Consider the following 23146-nt stretch of genomic DNA (forward strand, 5'->3'; position numbering starts at 1 on the left):
TGCAACTTTTTTGTTTGCAAAGTGTTAAAATTGTGTAAAATTGCAAAGTGACACTATATCTATTAAGATGTGCAATGACTGAAGTCTTTTTTTCTGCCTGTAACCTAACTAATTTCCTGAATTTTAAAGATCAATGTAAAAAAATAAAAATAAATAAAACAAGTCAAGTCATACAGAAATCACTGCTGTTGCAGTTAAATTCAGACAGTTAGTGATTAATGATACATATGTACTTAAAAAGGAGCCTACATAAGGAGACATACTTGGTCATACTTTCTGTAAGTTGAAGACTAGTGCAAAAAAAATCAAACATTGCCATGAAAAAGTATTTGCTCCTTCCTTAATTCTTATCTTTTTCACACATTTGTCACTGTGATCATCAAACAAATTCTAGTAATGCCAGTTAATACCAATTGTAGTTTTTGAAATGATGATTTCATTTCTTTTAAGAGAAAAAAGTTATCCAAACCTTTCTGGCCCTGTGTGAAAAAGTAAAGGTCCCCTTTGTTAAATCATGAGTTAACTGAGATTAATCAAAAATGTTTGGACTTTAGTTTCGGCTCTCAAAAAGCAACACATCATGAGACCATCTAAAGAAACAGCTGAGAAGCAAAGTCCTTGACAGTCTGGAAAGGGTTACAAGGTTTGCACTCTAGCAAATCACAGTGAACCCTTATCAACAAATGGACAAAACCTGGAACAGTACCAAAATTACCAAAGTCTAACAAGATTACTCCAAGAGCACATCAACAACTGATCTGAGAGGTCACAAAAGAACCCAAAACAACATCCAAAGAACTCCAGACCTCACTTGTCTCAGTTAAGGTCAGTGTTCATCATTAATTCCCTGTTATCACAAATGCTTGATTGCAGTTCTTCCTGCCAAGGGTGGCACGACCACTTATTGGTTTAGGGAGCAATGCCACAGTGCCAGATAGTTTGGATTTTTTTTTCAATAAAAAAGTATTTAACATGTGTTATCTTTGTCTTATATTAAAACTATTTTCATGTTTGTTTGATCAGAAACATTTAGGTGTGACAAATGTGCACAATGTGGGGCACAATTTGTGTGGCAGGAAAATCATGTTAAAACCAAAGTTAGTGAGTTAGCATTGTTTTTTAAATTGCACTTTCTAAGATCATATATGACATTTACGCATTAAAATCTATTTGTTTTTATGTGAGAAAACATCTATTGATTTATTGTCTAAATCAGTGATCCTGCAAACTGCTGGGGAGTGAAACCAAAAGTCAGCAGTTTCTTCCCATTACCCTTTCCAAGTTGTCAGCTTTAAATCCAAATCAGTGAGAGATTTTCATTCATGAGCGGTGTGCCTTGCGACAGCTGTGTTACAGAGCATTGCGTCTACAGCTCAATATATACAGCACTGAATGACTGACAATAAGGTCTATCATCAATCAAAGGGTCACCATAGTTCATATGTTTACTACTTTCCACAAATCACAGCTTTGCTGAGGCCAGGCTCAACTTGTGTCTTATACCTTTTTAGGAACGTACATCATAATATATTAAAAGAGCAGATAAACTGCCTTTCCTAACAGGAAACCATTCACGGCTCTTGTGTATGAAACCAGTGAATAAATGTTGTGCTAGATTTGCGATTAGGGAACAAATAGACTACTGTCATGTTTGAGAGCAGATTTAATTTAGGCAAATATTCATGAAATGTAACCTTTTTTTTTTTTTTTTAGCTTTTTGGGGGTAGGGGGCTGACTATATACATAGTTCATTTCTGATAATCAAAGATGTAAAGTACATAGAACTCCAGCTAATATTTCTGATAATAAATATTTTATTAGGATTGACTACAGCATAAAACTATGTAAGCATGTCAGATTAACAGCATTTTAGAATATATTGTTTATACTTTAAAGCAAGAAAACGTGTCTTTTTTGAGGATAAATGCAAAATAAGTAAATTTAGAAATTTATTAATAAAACCAGAAAAAGACACCTGAAAATTCACTGAAAATTAAAATGCTAGCCTACCCATTTTACAGGTAATTAATTTTATTATTTTTTTTCCAACCCAAATGTTAAAAATACCAAAAAGAACAAAAATTTGGTTCATAAAATGGTTAGTGTTTTGATCAGGGTTTACCTTGGTTGATATTTTATTATTATTGCCAAGCAGGTGTTTTGAACACGTCTCTATTTTTAAAAAGTGTATCTACAGTCTCAGAAGATGAGTCAGATTCAGCAGTTTTGTTGCTCTTTTCAGCAGAATTCTTCATCTTCATCAGATCAGATGCTTTGGTTATTTCTTGGCCATAGTCTAACTCTCTGTTGTCTGCAGCATAGACTCTACAGGAACCTACACCGCAGATGCTGCTGCTTTTGATTTTTTCAGTATTCAGATTGATTTGCACTAAGGTTTTTTTTTTTTTTTTTTTTTTTTTTTTTATGATATGATGCAAATAAAGACATCATAGTATTGTAGCCAAAGGAGAATTTTAAGCTCAAAAGCACATGCGCAAATGAGCTGGCAGAGCTCTGAGTTACAGCTGGAGTGAGCAGATAAACAAACTGTTATTATTTTGAAATAACCCGTACACGAATCTGCTGAAGAGGAATCCCTTAAGATTCACTGGTGTGAAATTAGCTGAGAGATGGCGAAGTGTTTTCAGACATGTCTCAGAGAAAGTATTTACAGAAACAGCTTGACACCTTGGAACAATATGTTTCTTTGCTTTCTTGCAGAGAGCCACATTGAAAAATTTCTACATCCATCACATCTGTGTAAGTGACCTTTAGTAGTTTCGGCAGCTGGATTAGCCACGCTACCCCTTTCTATTTATTTCTAGTCAAAGATGTAAGAAAACCTCCAAATTAGTTGACTTTTAAATATAAAGTTAATGTAGGAACGCAAATGTTTACAGATCTTGAGAAATCTTAACAATGTTATTTCTGGCAACAGTGATTTGCCAGAAATAAGTTGCATGACACAGGTACACTGCATATGAGCAATGGGTGTTTTCATTTGTGTTGAAGTATAAGGAAATCAGCTGCCACTGTGTTATGAACATGCTCCCCTCTAGGTTAACAGGATATTGATCCTTTTGGGACTATTCAATCATTCAAAGACTGCATGACCTCCTCCGACTAATGACTGAAGAGGAATAAAAATAAAACACATTAAGAATTGCAGGTGAATGACAAATTAAAGGAAAACCCAACATAAATTATCTTGGCACTGACTCTATTCCTGGAGCTGAACTGAAGAGATGAAAGTCTTTCTTACGAAAGATATTTATGCATTTGATGATTTAATGTTTGTGTTGAGCATCTATTTGGTGTTGTATGAAATCTGGCAATCAGGAAAGCCATAGTGTGCACATTATTTTGATATGCATCAGATAATTCAGTGATCCCTTATGTCATCCTGCAAAAGACCACTCCCATCAGGACATAAACATGTCCTTCAATAAGCGGAAAAGTGGACTCCACGCTTGGCAGTAAAATAGCTCCCCATCTGTGGTCAACAGATCAGGTGTATTGGCCACTTTTACATCAGTGGGAAATGTTAAATGGCATTAACCCCTGTGAGTTCTTTTAGTTGACATTAGCTTTCTTGCCTTAAGTCTCATGACACTTTGCCCCTTGATATGTACACTATTTAAAAAAGGCGGCACAGCACCTTTTATATATTTCATCAGCAGAAATCCTTAATATTCCTCCTGCCAATCCACCAAAATGAGATGAGAGGAGTGCAAATTTGGCCTACTGAATGCACTGCTTTAATCAGCATGAATCAGAATGCAGATTTAATCTTGGCTTCTGCTTTTACTCAGCAGTTTAGATGTTTGAGCTATGGCTGTGTAAATACACTTAATAGCTCTTGCATAAAATTAGCTGTAATTTTAATTACTGGAGGAGAACACAGATAAGGCTCCCTGCTTCAGGCTTATCTGAGAATAAGCAACATATAAAGCTGGTAAAAGAACAAACAGTGCTTTCTATGAATAAAATCATGAGCTTTTATTTGTGAGGCAGTTTCAGCATTTGAGCCCATAACAGATCATCTTTAAAGTTATTTTCTTACACAGTTCTGCAAAGGCACAATCAAGCACTCCAAAATGGCTCAGTCCTGGCAGTGTTTTGGCAGATTTGTCCCATATTTCACAACACACGCTCCAACCTCTGTTCAAAGCAAGGCTGCCTAAAAGAGCGAACGGGCTGCAGCATCGATTTTGCCACCGAGTTCCTGAGCTGTTTGAGAAGCATCCAAAGGAGAAGCATCATGAGAATCAGGAGACCGAGAAGCATCCCCACGTACAAGCTCAGGTTCCAGCCCCAGCCCAGTGCCAGCGGCAGCGACGTGGACGCCACTACAAATCTTCTGGGGGCAGGCATGGGGTTAAGCAGCAAGCCACTCTTTACACTACCAAAAATGGTCTTTAACAAAGTTAGATCTTAGGAGTTAAACAGATGTTATGCCGTAGCTGCACAGGTTATCATTTAGCCAGGTATCCAGCCGTTTAGGCTATGTTATAGAATTCCCATCAGTTTCCATGGTTAAATCCTCCCGTTAGTCACAAGTGTGTGCAGTCAGTGATAAAGGAAACCTGCTGAGAGTGTGCATGCTCTTTGAGCGGTCCATGCTTCTGAGATGAAAATCCTTTCTGCGGCTGGGCTCCGCTTCCCCTCTCCTGTCAGACTCCTTGCACAAAGCCAGCCTCCCAATTTATCATGAGAGGGGGAGCGTGCAATGCCTTCAATGCTATTGGCCGACTTTGGCTCACGTTCAGATAAAAATCAAGTCGTTGATGAATGACAAGTGGAAAAGCATTTAGTTTGACAAACCAAAAAACACAATAGAAACCAAAAACCTCCCCCACACCAGAGAATGTCTCCTTAAACATTGAAGGATTTTCTTTCCCTTGAACAGAACCTTAAACACCTTGAGGGGCTTTTGATATTTCAAAAAATAATCCTTATCCTGTTGTAAGCAAGACTGCACAGGAACACCTTACTGGTTTAAAGATCTGGATGACTTTACCTCCACTATAATTACCACTCAATGGCAAACGGAAATCCCATTTTGGATACTCAAATTAGTTTAGCCTTAATACAATGACTATAGTTTCCCCCAGGCCAAACAACCAGGGCCCACATTCCTATTCCTGATGTAAGCTTTGAAGAACATAAACTTGTCCTCTGCTGCCCTCTTGAGTCTAGGGTGTTGATAAAAAGTCAGAAAAAAATGTATTTAAAAGAATTTTATTTACAAGAGCCATATTTTAACAGTGCAGAAGATGCCCCAAAAAACTTTCAAGACACCAATGTAGTCAAATGACTCTGTGACAGACAAACTACACTCTAATCTGCATCCCATGAGGCCAAATGGTCCAAGGTTACACCTCTGGAAAAAAAAAAAGACAAGGCAACCCTGCAACAATTGCTTAGGAGACTAAGCTAGAAAAATTGAAAGAGGCCACAATCTGTTCTGTGGGTTTAGGTACATGTACAGGTCAATTAGCAACACTGAGAAGCCAAGTTGCCCAACAGAGTGCTATAAAACCTATAATTTGTCTGATTAAAACTTCTTGATTTTGCCAAGAACTGTAGTGTGGCATGAATCTTGGGCTTTAGAATATAAAAATATAAAACAAAAAACATCTAAAATACCTAGTGCTACTCCAAAAAGAGCAGGGCATTTGACATTGTGGCACACATCATTAAGTGACAGGGGAGTACAACATGGATAGAAGGGAATGAAGCAGTCAGTTCAGCTGCAGTTTAGTTGGTGCATTGATGCTTGAGACTTCATGGTACCTGTGGAAGAGACAAGGGCTTAGACTTAAATCTAGCACAATATAATCAGACAGCTCCAAATGTAAAAAGGTTGCCCTTGAAGTTTTCAAACAAATCTGCTGACTTACTTTGAGCCCTTGTATTTCTCCCGGACAGACTGCTGTGCATGCTGAGGGGCATTGAGGTATGTGCGGTGAAGATCCTCAATGCATGGCATCAGATCTTCCAGAGAGTAGCCAGTCATCTCGTTCAAGGACTTGGGCTAAGAGCACAACTCTGGTCAGTTTGTGTCTTCAAATATACCAATACATTTTCCCCACACTAAACTAAAGCTTGCATGAACTTTGACAAGATCAACTTTAAACCACAGTTAAGAGTAGATACAAGTTTTGCAGTTATTGGCTGTTCTGCTGGACACACTGGCATTTCCACCTATATACAGACCAATACCTCCCAGTTGCCCATTTGTACGGGTCTATAGATCTTACCCATGAGGCACCAGTCACTGTGGTGTTGGCCAGGATATAGGCCGCAGCTGCTGTCTGTGATGGCAAGTATTTCAAGAAGGGGTCTGAATCAACCAGGCTGAGCTCACCAAGGTACTGAAGATGAAAACCAACAAATGTTTAGACAATGCACTTAAGGGATCATTTTAAGATTACAGAAATGTCATGCCCACCATTGCCAAGCTCTCCACTTGTTTGGTAACAGTGTGCTGAAGGAAGTACTGAGTGAGAAACTGGTTTATTGTTGGTGATGCCAGGTCAAATGAGAGCACTTTAAGCACCAGATGCTCCATTCTTAACACTTGCTTCTTTGTGTAGGTGTCGTCTGTGATGTAAACAAACTCTGCCACCTCTGGTGGGTAGATCTCTTCAAATTTCCTGTAAAACATTCAAAAGGAACAACTGTAATGTTTGCGAAGAAGTGGGCTTTGAACATTTGTAGAAACTGACATACAAATGGGTACATACGAAGCTAGCAGCATAGCTGCAGTGCCAACCAGCTGAAGTTTGCCTCTTAGGACAGACATTGAGGAAAGGAAGCGATCAATGTAGTTAACAGCTAGATAAAGTGTCTCATTCTGGAGCTTGTACTCTTCGCCAACTTCGACCAGCCAATCGACCAGAATGGCTCGCATGCTATTTGTGATGTCAGGCTGCTTCTTCATGTAGCCAGCTTTAGGTCTGGTTTTCACCTGTGGGGTGACAATCTGGTTAGAAAGAGCCAGTTTGCAAACAGGATCAGATAAGCACCATCAACAGGTTGAGGTTGGAAAATGTTGCCAGGGGACATGTCCAAGATGGCAGCACTGCCAGCAAATTCCGATATCTTTTCAGCTTTACCACTTCGTATGCTAATTTCTCACCTCCATCTCCCTCAGGTAGCTGTGAATTTCAGCTGCATATTCTGGGGCCTCATTTACATTCACTGGTTTTTCCTCCCCCTCAACCACAGACATGTCCATTGGGGAATCTGAGAAGAGTTTTACATTTAGTAAACAGTAAAAACCCAGATCAGAGTAACAGTTGCTAGCATCATTTCCTTTAAACCCACCAAAGCTGACATCCATCGCTGATGGAATTTCAATAGTGGCAAGGGGCTGCCGGAGCCGTGCCACAGCATTGATCGCCAGTGGGGATTCTTCAACTGTGGGCTTGGCTTTGATACTCTCAACTGCCTGCTGTGGCTTCTTGATGCAGGCTCCATCAGGCTCATCAATATGGATCTGGAAAGCGGGTTGCTTGGCCAGCGGTTTATCAAAGCAGCTTTTCCCAAAGTCTTCATTTTTACAAGACAGGGATTGTGTGGAATCCTGGAATAGAAGAGAAAAATTCAGACATGGCCCACAGGATAGAAACTTGTTAGATTGGAAACAGCAACACCATCCAAGGGCATGCATGCTGCTCAACTTAGTGGTTAGATGAAGACTGCTCATTAGAACAAGAAGTGTTTTGCACTTGATTGAGAACATTCAGATGATATTACACCAGTCAGGTTAAATGTTAATACTAAATTGTTCTCTCTACTGGCGGGAGGGAAACGTTAATAAAGCACCCTCAAGACGGCATGTCTATTGTTTTAAGCAGCCAACTACATGACTGACTTCACGTTAATGTTGATATTAAAATGGCGGTCAATTGGTGGGAACGGGGCGTAGACAACTACACTCGCAAGTTTGTAAATGTAAAGTTTTAAGAAATCAGAAAAGCAGCAAGTATTTTTAACAAGCAGGGACGTGGTAAAATGTATTGCCTCCAAAACATGTAGTCAACAGCAAACCAGCCACCAGTTAGCATTGTTACCTGCTTTCCGCCGACTTGGGATTTGTTCCTCTGGTTGTTCTGCAGGGCTCCTAGCACGGTTCTGTTGGCGGCTTGCTTCGGAGGAAGGTTTTCTTGGTTTTCAGACGCCACAGGTCGGGCTTTGAGCGAGCCTCTGAGTCTCTGCAGTACATTTTCCTGATTCTGGTAGTCACTAGCCGCGCTTCCCTGTGCTCTGTTAGCGCCTGACATGTTGCCCTCCAACTCCAGCCTGCCTTCCGCTAGCTTAACTACAATTGTTGAGTGCTTGTTCTCCTGGGAAATGAGCACTCAAATATGATGCGTGGAGAAAGGGATCGAGTATATGGATAATTATAGCGAGGTTATCATTAGCTGCTGCCTTGCCAAGAAAGCTTAAAGAATTGTTCACAATCAAAACTAAGCTGTTGAGATGGTAACCACACTTGGAACCCCCGTGCTAAAAAGCAGACAAAAACAAGACATGCACAATTGGCGGTACAATGACTACAGTCGAAAAACAACAATTTAAGTCGCCATAACTCACGAGTTTCGAATTCACTACCAACCTGGAAACAAGGGAGCTAACCTCGATCCATTTACACAGAAACCTGTAAAGACTGCAGCTTTCTCTCAGTTCAAGTAGCCCGCGAGGATTGAAACAGACCAATCAGAAGCCGCGTAGGCAGTGACGCGTAAAATGTACGGGAACCCGAAGAGTACAATAATCTTCAGATTACTAAATTCAAAACCGGTTTGGCACGTTTGATCGTAAAATCGCGTTATTAAGTCAGCTGGGCCTGTGTAGCAAATGCACGCATAGAGGATAAGATCTTATTTTTTTCCTTTTTTATTTTGCTATCTTCATAAATGTTCAGACACACAGTTTACCCAAGGCATTTAGTCATTTTGTTTATCTGAACCATTTGTAATCTGACTGAAGACTTGTGTTGGGAAGTACTAACTGCATGCAATACAAAAATTAATTAAACCACTTTTTGAATTGGCTTGGTTATAGTTTAATTTTTAATTAATACATAGTCAGAGAAGTTGTTACCTGGCTAAGTGAGTGTGCTTGCCTTTAAAATCAGTCTGAAACGAATTATTTGCTGTCTGTAAATTGCACATAAAACCAAAGTTTATATCCTTCTACTTTTGCATAAATAGTGGACCGCTATGGTTGACATATGACATATGAACAGGCAGTCACTGCTATAAACTCAACTAAACGTCAGCTTTTACTGATATGACTGTTTTTAAATATTTTTTTACAAAGCAGTTTGAACTATACGTCCATACAGTCATTTAGTTAACAATTTTAATAACCTCGAGTATTTTATTGCAAGTAAAAGCTTAAATATTTAATCTTTAATATAATATAATGTTTAAATATTCACTAAATGTTAACAGCAAAATATACTTACAATAATAAAGGAAATTCCCCTTTACAGAGCATGTTACATATATATATTTGCTCATCTTTTGGGGAGCGTTTCAGATGGCATCAATTTAAATGACAATGCAAACTGCTAAATCTGCCTCTGCTTTATATTCTCTAAACTACTTGTATGTCAAATTTAAAAGTGCAAGGACACTAGATACCAAATAAATGGTAATGCACAGTAAAGTCACAAAGTAGCAAAAAATACAATTTCTGTGGAAAAAGTACTTTGGAACTTTCAGTCCTTCAAAGTATATGTATTCAATTAACCTCCACAACTGTGCGTTAGTGTGATTTTGCAGGACTTGATTTCTGGTACTTCTGCTTCTATCAGACAATAGAAGCAATCTATAGATTTGCTATCCATGATAGTGTAGATGTACGTTTAATGAATGAGACTTGACTGGCTCTTTGTTAAAATTCACTGTATTATGCAAGTCTTCTTCTATACAAGTTGATTTTTGTAGTAGCATTATTCCACTGAATGATGAACTTTACATCATTTCATTTTTATTTGAAGAAATGAACATCAGTCCTATGAAAACCATAACATAAAAATATACATCACATGTTTCTTTAACAACCATATATTTGGTCACTTCAAATTTCAGCCATTCATACAGGCAACTTTGTTGTAGTTATTTCCAGATACTTTAAAAGACATAAATATTTAAATATTGTGCTCGGTAGCTATGACAAACACTAACTAAATATATTTAATAACATTACATAAACACAGAGATACTACCATGAAACAAGTGTTTCATTAGAATACAAAAATAGCACAAACATTCAAAGACAAGTAAATGAATACCTTCTGAGCTATTAAAAACTTAGGCCTCATTAAAAAAATCTAACAGAGAATTCAAGTCATAGTTATCAAGTATCTCCAGCAATGCGGACACCTTGGTTTTTACATTCTGGCCCTTGAACTTGAATTTGTCGATGAAGAGGTCTGTGATCATTCCTACAGGAAAGAGAATGAAAAATATTAACTATCATAGGCCAACAATATTAATACGGTAAGGATCACAATGAGATCAGTTACATGAAACTGTTAAAACACTGCACCGTAAAGCCTTTCAAGGTGTGCTGGCTGTTTCTTGTACTCTTCAAGGAGATTAGCAGATTCATCCAAGATGTTGCGATATTCTGGAATGAGGAAATCAGCATTCCCCTCATGAACCTGAAGCTCCTGATGACCACAGAGGAGGTAGAGACGCATGTTAGGAAATAGGAAGCAAATATTAGTAGCTTCATTAAATTACACTCAAAGAAACATGTGAGCAAACTGTATCGTTTCACTAAACTGTGCACAGCAGATTTGCAACAGTTTCAACACTGTATTGGCAGGGATGCAATGGAAATAAAGTTGTCACTTTGTGAAACTGGTGCCTGTGTAATAAAAATATAACCTGCACGGATTACAGCTTTTTAAACCTCATTTTAGGTTTAAATAACTTTAAAACAGTTTTCTTCATTTTAAAATCATCAGTTTAATGTGCAGTTTATGTCAGCTTAGAGTTATGACTCTCTCACCTCTCATTTACATAACCATTAAAAATAATTGCCTGCGTTATTAGCAAGATGGCTGCTGAGTTGCAAGAATTTTTTCTAGAAAGCATTTGATTAAATTCTGATCAAACCAGGTGGTCTTTACTGCAAATTTACACAACACAGTTCAAAGGAACGGATATCTGTTTTGCTTTTACACTTACTTTAAGAGCATCGATGAGCTGAACTTTTCTAGCCAACAACAGCTGGTACTCCAGCTTTGGATGGATCATGTTAAGGGTGTGGCTCACAGAGTCATCATTGATTTCTGGAAGATTAATAAACATAAATACAGGTTTTCCATTTCTTCTGTTAAAAAAACAAAACAAAAATAAAACCTGACAGATGGTATTGAAATAGAACAATGATACACCTACCGTACGAAATGTTGAGATTAATTTTCTTTTTGGTAGCTTCTTTAGACAGAACATCACTCAGTATGGAGATCGTAGAGATGTTGTCAGACTTAAAGTGACCCTCCCCTTTGCTGCAAATACAAAATGGTTCAATATATTAAACTATATGAAACTACCTATTAAACTCTTGAAAAACTTAAAGTGTATGCAGTTTAGAGCTTGTCTACTGTGTGCCTGCATTTACCAGTAGGTGGCTTCAAGCTGTGTGCCAAGGAAGGTGTTGTGGAAATAAAATGTGATGCTCTCTCCTGCGGGTGTTTTCTCAGGTACCTCCGGCAAACAGAAAACCACCCACGAGTGGATCTCTGCAAAACTGAACTGCCCCACCAGACTGAGCCTGTTCATTGGCCTTAAATAGAGTGAGAAAAGCAAAGAGAAACGAGAACAAATGGTTTTATGAGAAAAAAGGGAAATCCTGATAAAAGAACTGTGTTAGAACATTTCTGTGTTGCTGCTATTAACAGTAATCTATACATACAACACAGAGTTGATGTCACATATCTCATAGAAAAACATAGTAGAGGTTACTAAAAGCAAGAAGTAAGTAATCATATTTATTTTCAACACACAAAAAAAATGATAAAAAACATATTAAACCCACCAAGGAGATTATGTGGCTGCTAAAAACTGGAAGCAAAACTAGAAATTCCATGTCATTTCACTACAAACACATAATAAAGTGAAATAACAAAAACTGGGCGATATTGCAGTTCTAGTTGCTACTAATCTTCAGATGTCTTTGTGGATCCAGGAACGCATGCATGATGTCAAATGAATTGTCAGTATATATGTGTGTGGTCACTCACATTTTTATTTGATTGTAGGTTTGTTACTCTAAAGGTTATGGAAAAATAACATCAGAATTTCACCAGAGGTGGGGCTTGATTTATATTTGTTGGGAATTCAGATCCAGATTTTTTTTTTTTTAAATTCTGGATTCTTTATCACTGTGATGGAACGCAAATTGGACACTGTGTCTTATGTTGCACTGACAATTTTAGTTTCAAATCAAGGGTCTAAATGTAGGAAACATTCACAACTCTAGGTTTAAAGCTAATAATTTGTTTTTGTCTTTAAAACTATCTTTTGTGTTCCGCTTCAAAAAGAATGAGATTACCAAATTTCAATTCACATCTCTATGATTTTAATATACTTGAAAATGCTATTTTAAAAATTCAAAGTATTGCAAATTTTCTTTCATTCTTTTAATTACCTCTCTTGGTCTATGCTGTGAGTCCGCTGGTGGAGGGAGAGAGGTTTGATCTGGTACTGGCGCACCTGACAGGTCTTAGGTTGCAGTCTCGGGGTAATATACGCCTGCAGGGTTCCATACTGTCCCTCAATGGACCTCACCTATAGAACAGTTTATTGTGAATGAAACATATTACTTCTTCTGTAACACATCATATCACAAATAGCTGAGGCAAGTTGATTATGTAGCCATTTTAAAAATGCCACACTTTCATGTACTACTTACTTTGAGCTCAATTCTGGTAGTGTTGGCCTGACATCGGTATGTGGCCAGGAGGAAGTTCCCATTGGGCTGCTAAACAGAAACAGAATGAACATGAGGCCTTTGATCACAGAAGCAGGTTTATGACGTAGTTTGTAGAAGTTTTTGTGTGCACATAGTTTACACAGCTCACCTCTGAGTCACATTCACTGAAACTGACGACAGCTGAGTTCTTATCCACATCCAGGAGGTCAATGGGGACATCACTCTGTGTAGAACATTAATCTCAGTCATATTCTTCTAGCTTACTTTTGCTACACAGAATGAAAGGTGTACTTTTTTTTTTGTTTTGCAACTTGTCTTTTAACAGTGCGGTATAACAGACAAATGTACCTGCAACAGCAGGTTGTCGATGGCAGTCTGCACCTCCAGGGTGAGGCTGTAGCTGGCATCGTCTTGGCAGAGTGTAAACTTGTCATTGATGCTGAAGACGGGGACAGCAGAGACAGCCGTGCTTGATTGAGAGGTCTGCTGGTACTGCTCACGTCCCTGCAGGACTTTGACCTGCAGCTGCTCCAGCTCTGCCCTGAAAGTTGACAACATTACTAACTGAAAAACAGACTTGTTTTGAAATCACACTTCAGAGTAAACCAAACCAAAAAAAGGAACAAGATTTTGCTAATACCTGAGTGCTTCTACTTTAGACTGTGTCTCCTTGCTCATCCTGACTTCATCTCCGGGGCCAGCCTCGGCCTTCTGAGGCTCAGTGGTCAAACCAGTCACCCATCCTGTAAGAGGTGAAGAAAAGAGTGGACACAAGACACCAGACACTTATTGTTTCTGAGGAAAAAAAATGCATAAGCTGCAGTATTAAGGGAAACATTATCATCTAACCAGTGTAGGTGGCAGTCAAGACCTCATCATAAGACTCCTTCCCTACACAACCACCCTGGATGGAGGTCACACTCTCTGACAATACCTGTTATGAGGAAATATTGAAGATTAAGAAGGGAGTCTGTCATTTAATACTTAAATGCATTAATATATGTAAATTAAGCAACAACTATTCAAAGAACTTTAGGTTTGTAACAGTTACAAAAATACAACTGTAATTCTATGGAGAGTGAATTTTTAATCACTTACATGCTCAAAGCGTAATGTCGGTTCATTAGAGCTGTCAAAGCCGTAGACCTCAACCGTCCCATCATCCCTCCCCACCAGGATATCACTCACTCCGTCACCAATAATATCATAGCTGTCAATGCAAAGAATTCCTGGGAGACAGAAAGCGTGATCGTTTTGCCAGAGGTTAAAAAATGCATAAGCTAGTATGCATGAGTATCAGTTTAAACACTGTGGAAACATAGACTGTGTATAAAATGAGATCAGATAGATCTGTTTGAGAAACAAATTGTTACTGCACGCCCATGCAGTAGACCAGCGGTCCCCAACCCCCGGGCCTCGGACCGGTACCGGTCCGTGAGTCGTTTGGTACCGGGCCGCGAGAGTTGAGGCTCAGGTGTGAAATGTATGGTTTTCAGGGTTTTTATCGGTTTTCAGCGTTATTTTGTTATCGTTTTATCATTAACTTCGGTTTTCCTGGGTCTTTTCACGTGTGTTATGAATAAATCTTCTTTTTTTTGGTACCGGTACTAGTTTTATTTTGTTGTATTTATCCGCGACACCTTAAAGGCCGGTCCGTGAAAATATTGTCGGGCATAAACTGGTCCGTGGCGCAAAAAAGGTTGGGGACCAGAGCAATCACCCTCTGCTGGACAGTAAAAATATTGCACTTTTAAGGCACCTCTACACCGGCTTCATGTGTAAGAACTTGATGCTATGCCCATCTTTTCTTACAGTGTACATGAGAAAATAATGCATTTCTGTACATACCTCCTTTCTTTTTGTCATTGTCAATTTCCCATTTGGTCGCAGCTGAACGTTCACCAATCTCAACCAATCCTATTTTTCCATCTGTGGTTCCATAGAGAATTTCCTCTCCTAAAGAGAAATCTAAGAAATTAAGTTCAAACTGGTACATATAAAGCAACTTCATGCTTTATAGTTAAAGTAAACAAAGAAATCAGCTTGCCTTTATCTTTATACAGTTCCAACACAGAAGGAGGGCCAGGAACTTCTATGTCATATGCAAGTTCAGATCTCTACATACAAAACCATAAAACAATTGGCATGTCTCATCTGACAAAGAGCAACTCAAAATCAGAACAGTAAATGAGAGCTCAGTTTACCTGCAAGACTCTGAGCACTCGATCTTGGCATGCCAGGACTGGGACGAGGTGAGTGAGGTTTTCTGTGGACAAGCATGTGATGTCATTGATCTTGTCTCCAGAGAGGTAGTAGTCCTGATCTTTGCAGTCACAGTAGTGGTTGTAGATGTAACTTGCGCACACAAAAAGGTCGGCGCCTGACACATGCCTGGAAAAGACCCAGTAGGGTAAAGATGACACAGCTCTGCACAGCTCAATCGTGTAATGTAAATCAAAATGAAAAAACATGGTTCCTACATTGCATTAATGCTCTCAGTTAGGTTGGCTTCAAAAGTGAGGAACTGTTTGCCTTTCTTGGTGAATCCTCGGACCTGAGAACCAGAGCAGACAAAGATCTTTTCCTGGGGAGTTCCCGCAGCACCTCCAAGGTCCATTCGGGCTATCTTCTGCCCAGGAAGTGTTTTAAAGACGGGCTGAAACAAAGAGTCAAAAGTCTTACAAGCTGTTTGTTTCAAATCTCTGTGATGACAGGAAAATATTTACTCACCACTGCTTCCCCCTTCTTGATACCAAAACATGTGAGTATTCCATCGTGATCAGCAATAGCAACCTGAAACATGAGGAGACACCAATCGAGCACTCTAAGATTTACCAATTTCATTTTTTAGTTTAATTAATGATTGTAGAAAAGGCAAGGAATCACATCTAGAAGATAAGCCCAGTGTCAAAGGAGACCTTACATATACTATAATTTGTTTTGACCAAGCACTGATCCCAAATGGTGATATGACCTTTGAGGTTTACCCAAAATGCACTTTTTAAAGTTTTCTACAATGAACTAATAGAAAACATGTTTAATTAAAGCCTGCTGGAAAAATGGTGTTTAAATATTGTTTTGAGGGAAAGTCTATTAATTTTTATAGTGTTTTTTATGAAATTTGACTGACTATACAAGCAGTTTACATGTCCCATTGAAAACTGCCTCTTTCAATTAAACTGAAACTTCAAAACAACTCCCCAAATTACTACACAGCGTGACAAGTCTTACTTATTGAAGGGCTCTGGTAAAGCAATTATTTATCAAAAATCAATGTCATTGGTTTTGATTTCTTACCATCTAATAAACAAAATTAGTATTACAGTTAAATAAACTAAAACCCAAACAATAAAACTGGTTACATTTTTTAAACATCTGCAGTCTTCAGCAAAAGCAGGAAAACAATCTGGATTTAGTCAGAAAACAAGAAAACACATTTTAATTAATTTAGGTTACTGTATGGCTCATAAACGATACCTTTTGGGTTGTCTTTTTTCCCAGTGGAGGAAGAAGCCTCATAGTTTTCTGAGATGTCACGCCAACCTGAGAGGTAGAATGGAGGGGAACTTTTACTCCTAATATTAATTAAAGAAAAAGAAAAAAAGACAGCATAAACCCGACGTGGTCTGCTTTGTTTTACCTGAATGTAATCAACTCTATTGAGGCGAAGATCCATCTTCTTTCTCTACTGTGTTTCAACTTAAGTAGAAACAAAAATCTGCAAATAGTCCAAGAAGGTTATTCAGACATTACTCTTGCCCCATAGCCGTCCGTTACCATTAACACTTTGTCAGAAAAACGTTCAACCCAATTCCAAGACGATAACGATGCTAGCTGAGACTGGGATTATCTAAAGCAAGTGGATTAGCTCAACGTGCTAGCTTTAGCTATCGGAGCTAACTGGTACTGGCACGCAGTCTTCCTCAACGACCGAAAATCATCTTTAAAAAAGACACGAAGGAAGTCGATGTGTGTAGATGTGAGCGCGGATAAATTTTCATTAAACGCTGATATCAGGTATAAACGATCTGTGCAGCATTTTCAGACTTGAAGAGGGCAGTTGCCGTTGCTAATGGCAACGTTGCAGGCTGTAACAAAACTGCAATTCCACTGGTTGAAAGGGAGTAACAGACATTGAAGCTGTGTTCTGATTGGCTAACTCATTCACGTTTTCCACCCTGTGAGTCATGTCACTTCTACAGCTGGCAGAAAATACAATAATACATGAAAGACAAAAAGAGAAATGAAACATAAAAGCAGCAAATAATGACAATAATCTTTTTAAAAGTGGCCAAAGCGTGCCATTTTGCCAGTAATGTGAAAAATCCCATTAGCCTTTTGAATTTTCAAAGCTTTGGAAACAACTGATTAGTTTTTACTAAAGGATCTGTACCAACTTTTACTCTTTCTCTATTTTTGGGAAATACAAAATTGACTACTTATCCAGACCCTCTTGGCACCTCTCATTTTTAAACATAAAACACCATTTAATTTTCGTGACACATTTATTATGCCAATGTTGAAGGTGCTTAAAAGTCATAGTCATATTTCTTTATACACACCATTAATAAACACAGTCCTTTAGCTACACAAATGCTGGCACATACTGTAGAGAAACTCAAATTTGGCTTTAGTGATGGTATCTTGTCAGAGTTGTCTTGAAAATTGTCTTCTTTCTTGTGTTTTCAAATGACTAACTGGTGTTGTCAAAAGTAATCAGGGAAGAATACGTGTCTGAACTTAAATGGACAGAATAAGCTCTTTTTACTCTCCCACATAAATACCTGTTGCATCATAAAATCAAAGAACTCTTATTTAAAATGATACATAAATATCACACATTATTTATTTTTTTGGCAAATATATCCCAGATAAACGGCATGCTGTGTGTCTATAAGATTTATTTGATATGTGTAAAATTGTTTTTAGGTTTAATTGGAAACCACTTAAAAACAATGTACTCATAGGGTATGAACAATTATTCACTAACTCACATTTCTCTAGTAAGAAACAATATACATTAACACTGTAATTATCTGTGATAAATACTTTTATATTAGATCTATGCTTTGAATAAATATTAAAAACAGGCATAAATAAATCCTTATTAGGATTTGTTCATATCGAAGTCAACTATTATAATGCAAGAACTTATTGGTACCAAACCCAATTAGCATTCTTCAACACTGTGTTTGTTTAGGAGATAACTTTATTGTCATTATAAAAATGTGGTTTGTCTGTAGGCAAGTAAACACAATTAACATGGCAGGGAAAGAAAAACATACCAGAGCATGCATTAAGCAAGAAACCTATAGCCTAATAAGAAATGAATGACTCAAAATCAAAACAGCTTTTAAACTGAGAAATGAGGTCAGGGTGCATTCATAAGCATGGCATGCTTTCTGCAAGTTATTCCATTTGTGAATCATACAGCAGAACATCTGGTACCTTAAAATATCCTATAAAATACAGCAGATTATTTTCTCAGTTTAACATCCATTTTGACATCATAGCTACATAAGATTTTGCATGTTGCTGAAATGTGAGTCAATGGCATTGATAGAATACATTTAATAATTAGGCTTTAGACAAATAAGAGCATTGGATGCTTTACAAATCAGACATAGTTAGAACCTGAAAAAGTACAATATGATTATTTAAAGAAATGATCAGAATCCATTGTTTATAAACACATGTTCATTAATTTACTAATCTCAGAATGTTAATGTTTCATTATATAATAAGTGATTTTAATGAATAAATAAGACATGAAAGGAAAGAATGATAACAGCCGATAAACGGAACACAGCCCCTAATGTGCTCAGCCCATCGAAGGTAACAGAACAACAGGATGTCCACCGCTTCAATGAGGTCACATTAAAAGGATGGAAAAGCAAATATCAGCATGAGCCTTCAGTGCATTACTGGCTGGTCTTCAGCTGCACTCAGATACACAAAAATTGGAGCACAGACTGTAAAGTTGACATTCAAAAAAAACGGTTCCTTCCATTGATGGCAAAGTCTTTCCCCATCGAAGTTAAGTTTCATCGTACATCTTACTGAAAAACAAAACATGAGGAAAACAAATTTAGTGTAATCAAACCCCCGTGGGGGCGAGGCGGCTGATAAAGGCGATACTGCTGAGGCACATCCTCCTGAAGAAGGCAGGGCAGGCAGGCTTCATGATGAAATGCTCCAAAAGAATTCGCAGCTCGGTGAACAAGGTGCTGAGACAGAAAGAAAAGTACTTCACTCGGATTGTATTGAAAGTAAATTTAATCTAATCTTTGTACCTTCTGAATAGCAGGGCATGCAAACTCTAAACAGAAGGGCCATGTCCTGGGTTGAACCCCAGAGCCTCTTGCTGTGAGGCAACAGCGCAACACCATGTTGCTATGTGACAATAACAGATAATTCAAAATCTTACCGGCAATATGGATTTCTTCTGGATGTGTAGCGCAGAGTGAGGAATCGGTAATAAATGAAAGGCAGCAATAGGCTCCCCTGGCCGCTGTTGGCAAAATATTATTGACATGAACATGTGAAAACTGGACACTCTGTATTAAGATTACAAAGAAGGGCTTGCATTTGTTGAGATAAAACTGATACATATTTATGAGATTAACACCACAACAACAACAACAACAACAAAACAATCACTGCCAGTAATCAATATTAACATATCACTAGATTAGGGATGCTACAATGGGTCTTCACAAAAGAAATCCTTCACAAAAGAAACAGTTGTACGCATACCTGAACAGCATAAAAATAGTTGCTGGCATCAAGAAGATCTCATTACAGGCAATAAACTTCAGGATATTCTGCTGATTAGATGTCAGTTTGTCCAGGAGGCCCCGGATAAACATCATGCTGTTTGGGCCCATGGTCTAAAAGAAACAAAAAATAGTCACAAAGTGAAATGAAAGATTTGGCAAATTAACATTTTGAAAGGAGCAGTGGGAGCAAGAAGTAAAAGGTAAAGGAAAACACATTAGAAATCATTAGCTTCCAGATTTTAAGTTGTGTCTAAATGGTACATTATACTTTCATAGTTCCATTTAACTGTAACAGTTAACTATAAAGTTCTTTACGATGTGTTTCTAATTTACCTAATCTATCTCAAACACGCACACACACACCAACAGGAGCAGAGCAGCCATGTAAAGCGCTGCTCTGTTGCCATTGTGTGAATCCAACCACAAACCTTCTCTGCTGCCTCAGACATGGTGGTCTGGCTGGTACTAATATCCCAGCTTGTGGCTAAATAATGTTTAAACTGATTTCACAGTAATTTTCAATAAGTCACTGTGGTGACTCATACTTACATCAAGAACTTTCTTTGTGTAGGTAGTTGCGTGAAGCAAGGAAAAAAGAAAAACTGGAAAGATGCTCACTGGACAAGAAGGTTAAGGTTAAATAACAAAAAAGAACAACTTCCTCCTAAATAATACAATAGTAAGGGAGCATGATTGCACCTATGGAAAAACTAAATCTTTCACTGCTAAGACTAATTGATTTGTAATACTGCAGGTCTGAATCCTATTGAATGTCTCAAAACGAACCCTTTAAGGAATCCTATCAGACTGTCTTTGGAAAAAAACTGCAGCAACAAGTAAATAGTGAATCACTTTCCAACTATAGCAGTGAAATAGTGTTTCATTATTGTTTAAAACTAAAAACAAACAAACACACAATGTATGTAGCAATGGTATCATCTCCATTTAAACTTGCAGACTTGCTCACAATGAAAGGATACTTGTAATGGGGTAGGAGTTGACCAGGATGAGTGAGTAGAGCAGGTAATGGCAGCTGTCCTCCTGCAGAGCCTGGGCCAAGAAAGCTCTGCTCAGCTGAAAGCGTGGAAGCCTCTGGTGTAAGCGAAGAGCACTGGTGAGGGCATTCGCTAACAACGCTCTCTGATAGAAGTTAGCTGCTGCATAAGGTCTGAAATATACAAGCAGTGACAAACACTCAAATGCTGATTTAGATTGGTTTATAACTACTTTTAAAGCTAATCAACATTTATAATTAGATGATTTTCCACAGTGAACTCACCCCAAAACTGGTAGAATGAACATTACAGAGCAATAGACAGTGAAGAGTCGTGACAGCCACATTGCAGTTTCCAGCTTGTTGCTCATCAGAAATTGCTGCAGAGACACAAAGATGGTTAACATTAAACCCAACCAATCCCTTGTTCTTGTCTCCATTTTTCTCATATATACTGGTAGTAGATTTACTGACTTTAAACTTACACTCAAGTTCTCTCAGTGGCTAGCATACAAAATTCAGCCAAACTAAAAAGCATCTTAATGCAATCTACAAGTTAATTTTACCGCCTTGCCTTCAAAAGTCAGGGGGCAGCTGCAACTCATCCTGCTCATCCTCATTCAACTGATGTTGCTCAAGTGAATGATTGGTAGCACATGTCATCCAACTCTTGCAAACAGCACTGAAATACATGCCACACATGCCTACTCTACTTGCCCCCTAAGATAAACACACACATTTGGGTGTCAAAATTACAGATTTGGGATGAAATCATTCCAATTATATGTAGAAAATAAAACAATCTAGGGCTAAAGCACTCAAATAAATAATCCCAATTTAAAAAAAAGTAAACTGTTCAGTAAAAAAACTATGCATAGCACATCCATTTTGTAAGGGCCTCAAGATATCTTAAATCTTAGCAAAACTGTTCCCAATTTCTTCAAAATATCTGATAAAAGTTTGTGATTAAACTATTAACACAAAATGAAGCACAATTTTCTTTCTTTTTTTCTGACCAGGATGTGTACAATCAGAGTACACCTTTGGGCACAATAATACTGGAATATTTGAACTACAGAGTTAAAGCAGCCAACCTACCACAGGGCCTAGCTGCGGCGGAGGGTTTTGTTGGTTTGCATCAGCCATCTTTGGGGGTGCTGGTTTCTCTGTTGGGGGAAAAAAAATCAAAGCTTAGAAGTAACCCTAACTGTTTTTACATGCTCATTGAAATTTCAGGTCACCTGTGATTAAATGGACAGTCGATAATATTGTCTAGCATTTACATGTGATCACACGATCACAACAGTGTGACATGAGTACAAGTGATGAAAATATCATGCCTTCCTCAATGGTGATTTTCACTCTCTGGCTTGAGTTTTATCAGCTTCCTGAGCAAAATATATGTTGCCTCTCCAGTCCAATAGCTGTCATTCCTGTGCTATATACACACACACACACATACATACATACATACATACATATATATATACATACATAAATCTTCTACCAGACATCTGTCAATTATTCTACAAAAATCTCATAAAAATGACTGATTGTAAAGGTAAAATAATTAGTAAGCTGAAACCACAACTTTTGTGTTTCACTCAGTTATTTTTTTCCATCCTTTGTTATGTTTAAACTGGCTTCATTTAGATTTTAGTCTGATGAACAAACAAAAGAGGTCATTTAAAGAGGTCACCTTTGGCTTAATGAATTTTTCACCATATACTGGTAAATTTTAACTTTTACAAAGATTCCGGATTCACCTATTAACTGACGCTGGAGATGGACACTTAGATTATCTATTCGCTAAGGCAAAATCGGGACGATTAAATGGTTAACCTTTGTAAGTATAAACTACATATGAATGGGACACATGGGATCTAACAACGATCATTCCCTCTAAAGGAAAGATATACCAGTAGCTAGCTGGCGGATGTGCTAATTTATGCTGGTAATGACTTGTTAATAACAGACACTATAAGGCCAAATGGTTAAAATATCCAGATACTGCTATTAAATCCGAAAGTGATGACTGCATATTCTCATAAGGATGTCCTGAGTGTATTTTATTAAGGCTAATGCTGTTTAGAAGCAGGTGTGTCTAGAATATTCTGTTACCATCGTTACTAGCACGTCAGCTACCGTCTCAGCTAATAGTTGCTACCTAGGTCGTACGTGAATGCTTCCCTGATTACTTTGTCAACGTTAGGTCGCCCGGCAGTTTAAAGAAGACTTAATTAATAGCTACAACTGACCCTATTTATGGCAATAATAAAGCATTCTGCTTACCAGCGCTACAGCGTTGATTTACGTCGCGTGCTAACCGGTTAATGTGACAGGCAGAAGCTGAGCACTCTGGGAACTACTCTAGTAAACGATCAGCTGACCTTGTAGCGTAAGACGG

At 38.1% G+C, this 23146-nt stretch overlaps 3 protein-coding genes across 6 annotated transcripts; all 3 read right to left on the reverse strand.

The window, feature by feature from the left end:
* Positions 1-5419: 5419 nt before the first annotated feature.
* Positions 5420-8740, reverse strand: ccna2 (cyclin A2). Of its 2 annotated transcripts, XM_031743025.2 has the most exons (9): positions 8627-8740; positions 8082-8517; positions 7333-7591; positions 7145-7251; positions 6750-6973; positions 6455-6659; positions 6264-6377; positions 5904-6037; positions 5420-5796 (listed from the first exon to the last, which is right to left on the reverse strand). In XM_031743025.2, the coding sequence occupies exons 2-9, from the start codon at positions 8289-8291 to the stop codon at positions 5745-5747; spliced, it is 1305 nt and encodes a 434-aa protein (XP_031598885.1). In that variant the 5' UTR covers positions 8292-8517; positions 8627-8740; the 3' UTR covers positions 5420-5744. The 2 variants fall into 2 exon arrangements, with proteins under 2 accessions (XP_031598885.1, XP_039477121.1); XM_039621187.1 differs by having other exon boundaries at positions 8082-8698.
* Positions 8741-9991: 1251 nt separating this feature from the next.
* bbs7 (Bardet-Biedl syndrome 7) lies at positions 9992-17047 on the reverse strand. 2 transcript variants are annotated; one of them, XM_031742999.2, is made up of 19 exons: positions 16607-17047; positions 16444-16509; positions 15697-15759; positions 15447-15622; positions 15171-15357; positions 15014-15083; positions 14815-14922; positions 14065-14195; positions 13816-13900; positions 13607-13709; positions 13315-13507; positions 13115-13189; positions 12946-13011; positions 12682-12821; positions 11653-11817; positions 11430-11539; positions 11217-11320; positions 10570-10693; positions 9992-10465 (listed from the first exon to the last, which is right to left on the reverse strand). In XM_031742999.2, the coding sequence occupies exons 1-19, from the start codon at positions 16640-16642 to the stop codon at positions 10332-10334; spliced, it is 2136 nt and encodes a 711-aa protein (XP_031598859.1). In that variant the 5' UTR covers positions 16643-17047; the 3' UTR covers positions 9992-10331. The 2 variants fall into 2 exon arrangements, with proteins under 2 accessions (XP_031598859.1, XP_031598858.1); XM_031742998.2 differs by having other exon boundaries at positions 12946-13014.
* Positions 17048-18157: 1110 nt separating this feature from the next.
* Positions 18158-23137, reverse strand: tmem33 (transmembrane protein 33). 2 transcript variants are annotated; one of them, XM_031743016.2, is made up of 9 exons: positions 23032-23137; positions 22080-22177; positions 21838-21905; positions 21025-21119; positions 20726-20913; positions 20295-20362; positions 19723-19856; positions 19394-19477; positions 18158-19193 (listed from the first exon to the last, which is right to left on the reverse strand). In XM_031743016.2, the coding sequence occupies exons 3-9, from the start codon at positions 21883-21885 to the stop codon at positions 19064-19066; spliced, it is 747 nt and encodes a 248-aa protein (XP_031598876.1). In that variant the 5' UTR covers positions 21886-21905; positions 22080-22177; positions 23032-23137; the 3' UTR covers positions 18158-19063. The 2 variants fall into 2 exon arrangements, with proteins under 2 accessions (XP_031598876.1, XP_031598875.1); XM_031743015.2 differs by lacking the exon at positions 22080-22177 and having other exon boundaries at positions 23032-23133.
* Between the last annotated feature and the right edge of the window lie 9 nt (positions 23138-23146).

This window comes from Oreochromis aureus, linkage group 2 (genome assembly GCF_013358895.1).
Source record: "Oreochromis aureus strain Israel breed Guangdong linkage group 2, ZZ_aureus, whole genome shotgun sequence".
In the NCBI taxonomy this organism is placed as follows: Eukaryota; Metazoa; Chordata; class Actinopteri; order Cichliformes; family Cichlidae; genus Oreochromis; species Oreochromis aureus.

Coding starts and splice junctions, on each gene's coding strand:
- ccna2 (XM_031743025.2), bottom strand. CDS start 8,291: ATGTCAGGCGCTAACAGAGCACAGGGAAGCGCGGCTAGTGACTACCAG. Junction 6,660..6,749: donor GCAGCTATGCTGCTAGCTTC/GTATGTACCCAT, acceptor AATGTTTTACAG/GAAATTTGAAGAGATCTACC. Junction 6,038..6,263: donor CAGTGACTGGTGCCTCATGG/GTAAGATCTATA, acceptor TTGTGCTCTTAG/CCCAAGTCCTTGAACGAGAT.
- bbs7 (XM_031742998.2), bottom strand. CDS start 16,642: ATGGATCTTCGCCTCAATAGAGTTGATTACATTCAG. Junction 15,358..15,446: donor ACTGAGAGCATTAATGCAAT/GTAGGAACCATG, acceptor GGTCTTTTCCAG/GCATGTGTCAGGCGCCGACC. Junction 14,923..15,013: donor GGAACTGTATAAAGATAAAG/GCAAGCTGATTT, acceptor ATTTCTCTTTAG/GAGAGGAAATTCTCTATGGA.
- tmem33 (XM_031743016.2), bottom strand. CDS start 21,885: ATGGCTGATGCAAACCAACAAAACCCTCCGCCGCAGCTAGGCCCTGTG. Junction 20,914..21,024: donor TTCATTCTACCAGTTTTGGG/GTGAGTTCACTG, acceptor TGTATATTTCAG/ACCTTATGCAGCAGCTAACT. Junction 19,194..19,393: donor AGAAGAAATCCATATTGCCG/GTAAGATTTTGA, acceptor TTTCTGTCTCAG/CACCTTGTTCACCGAGCTGC.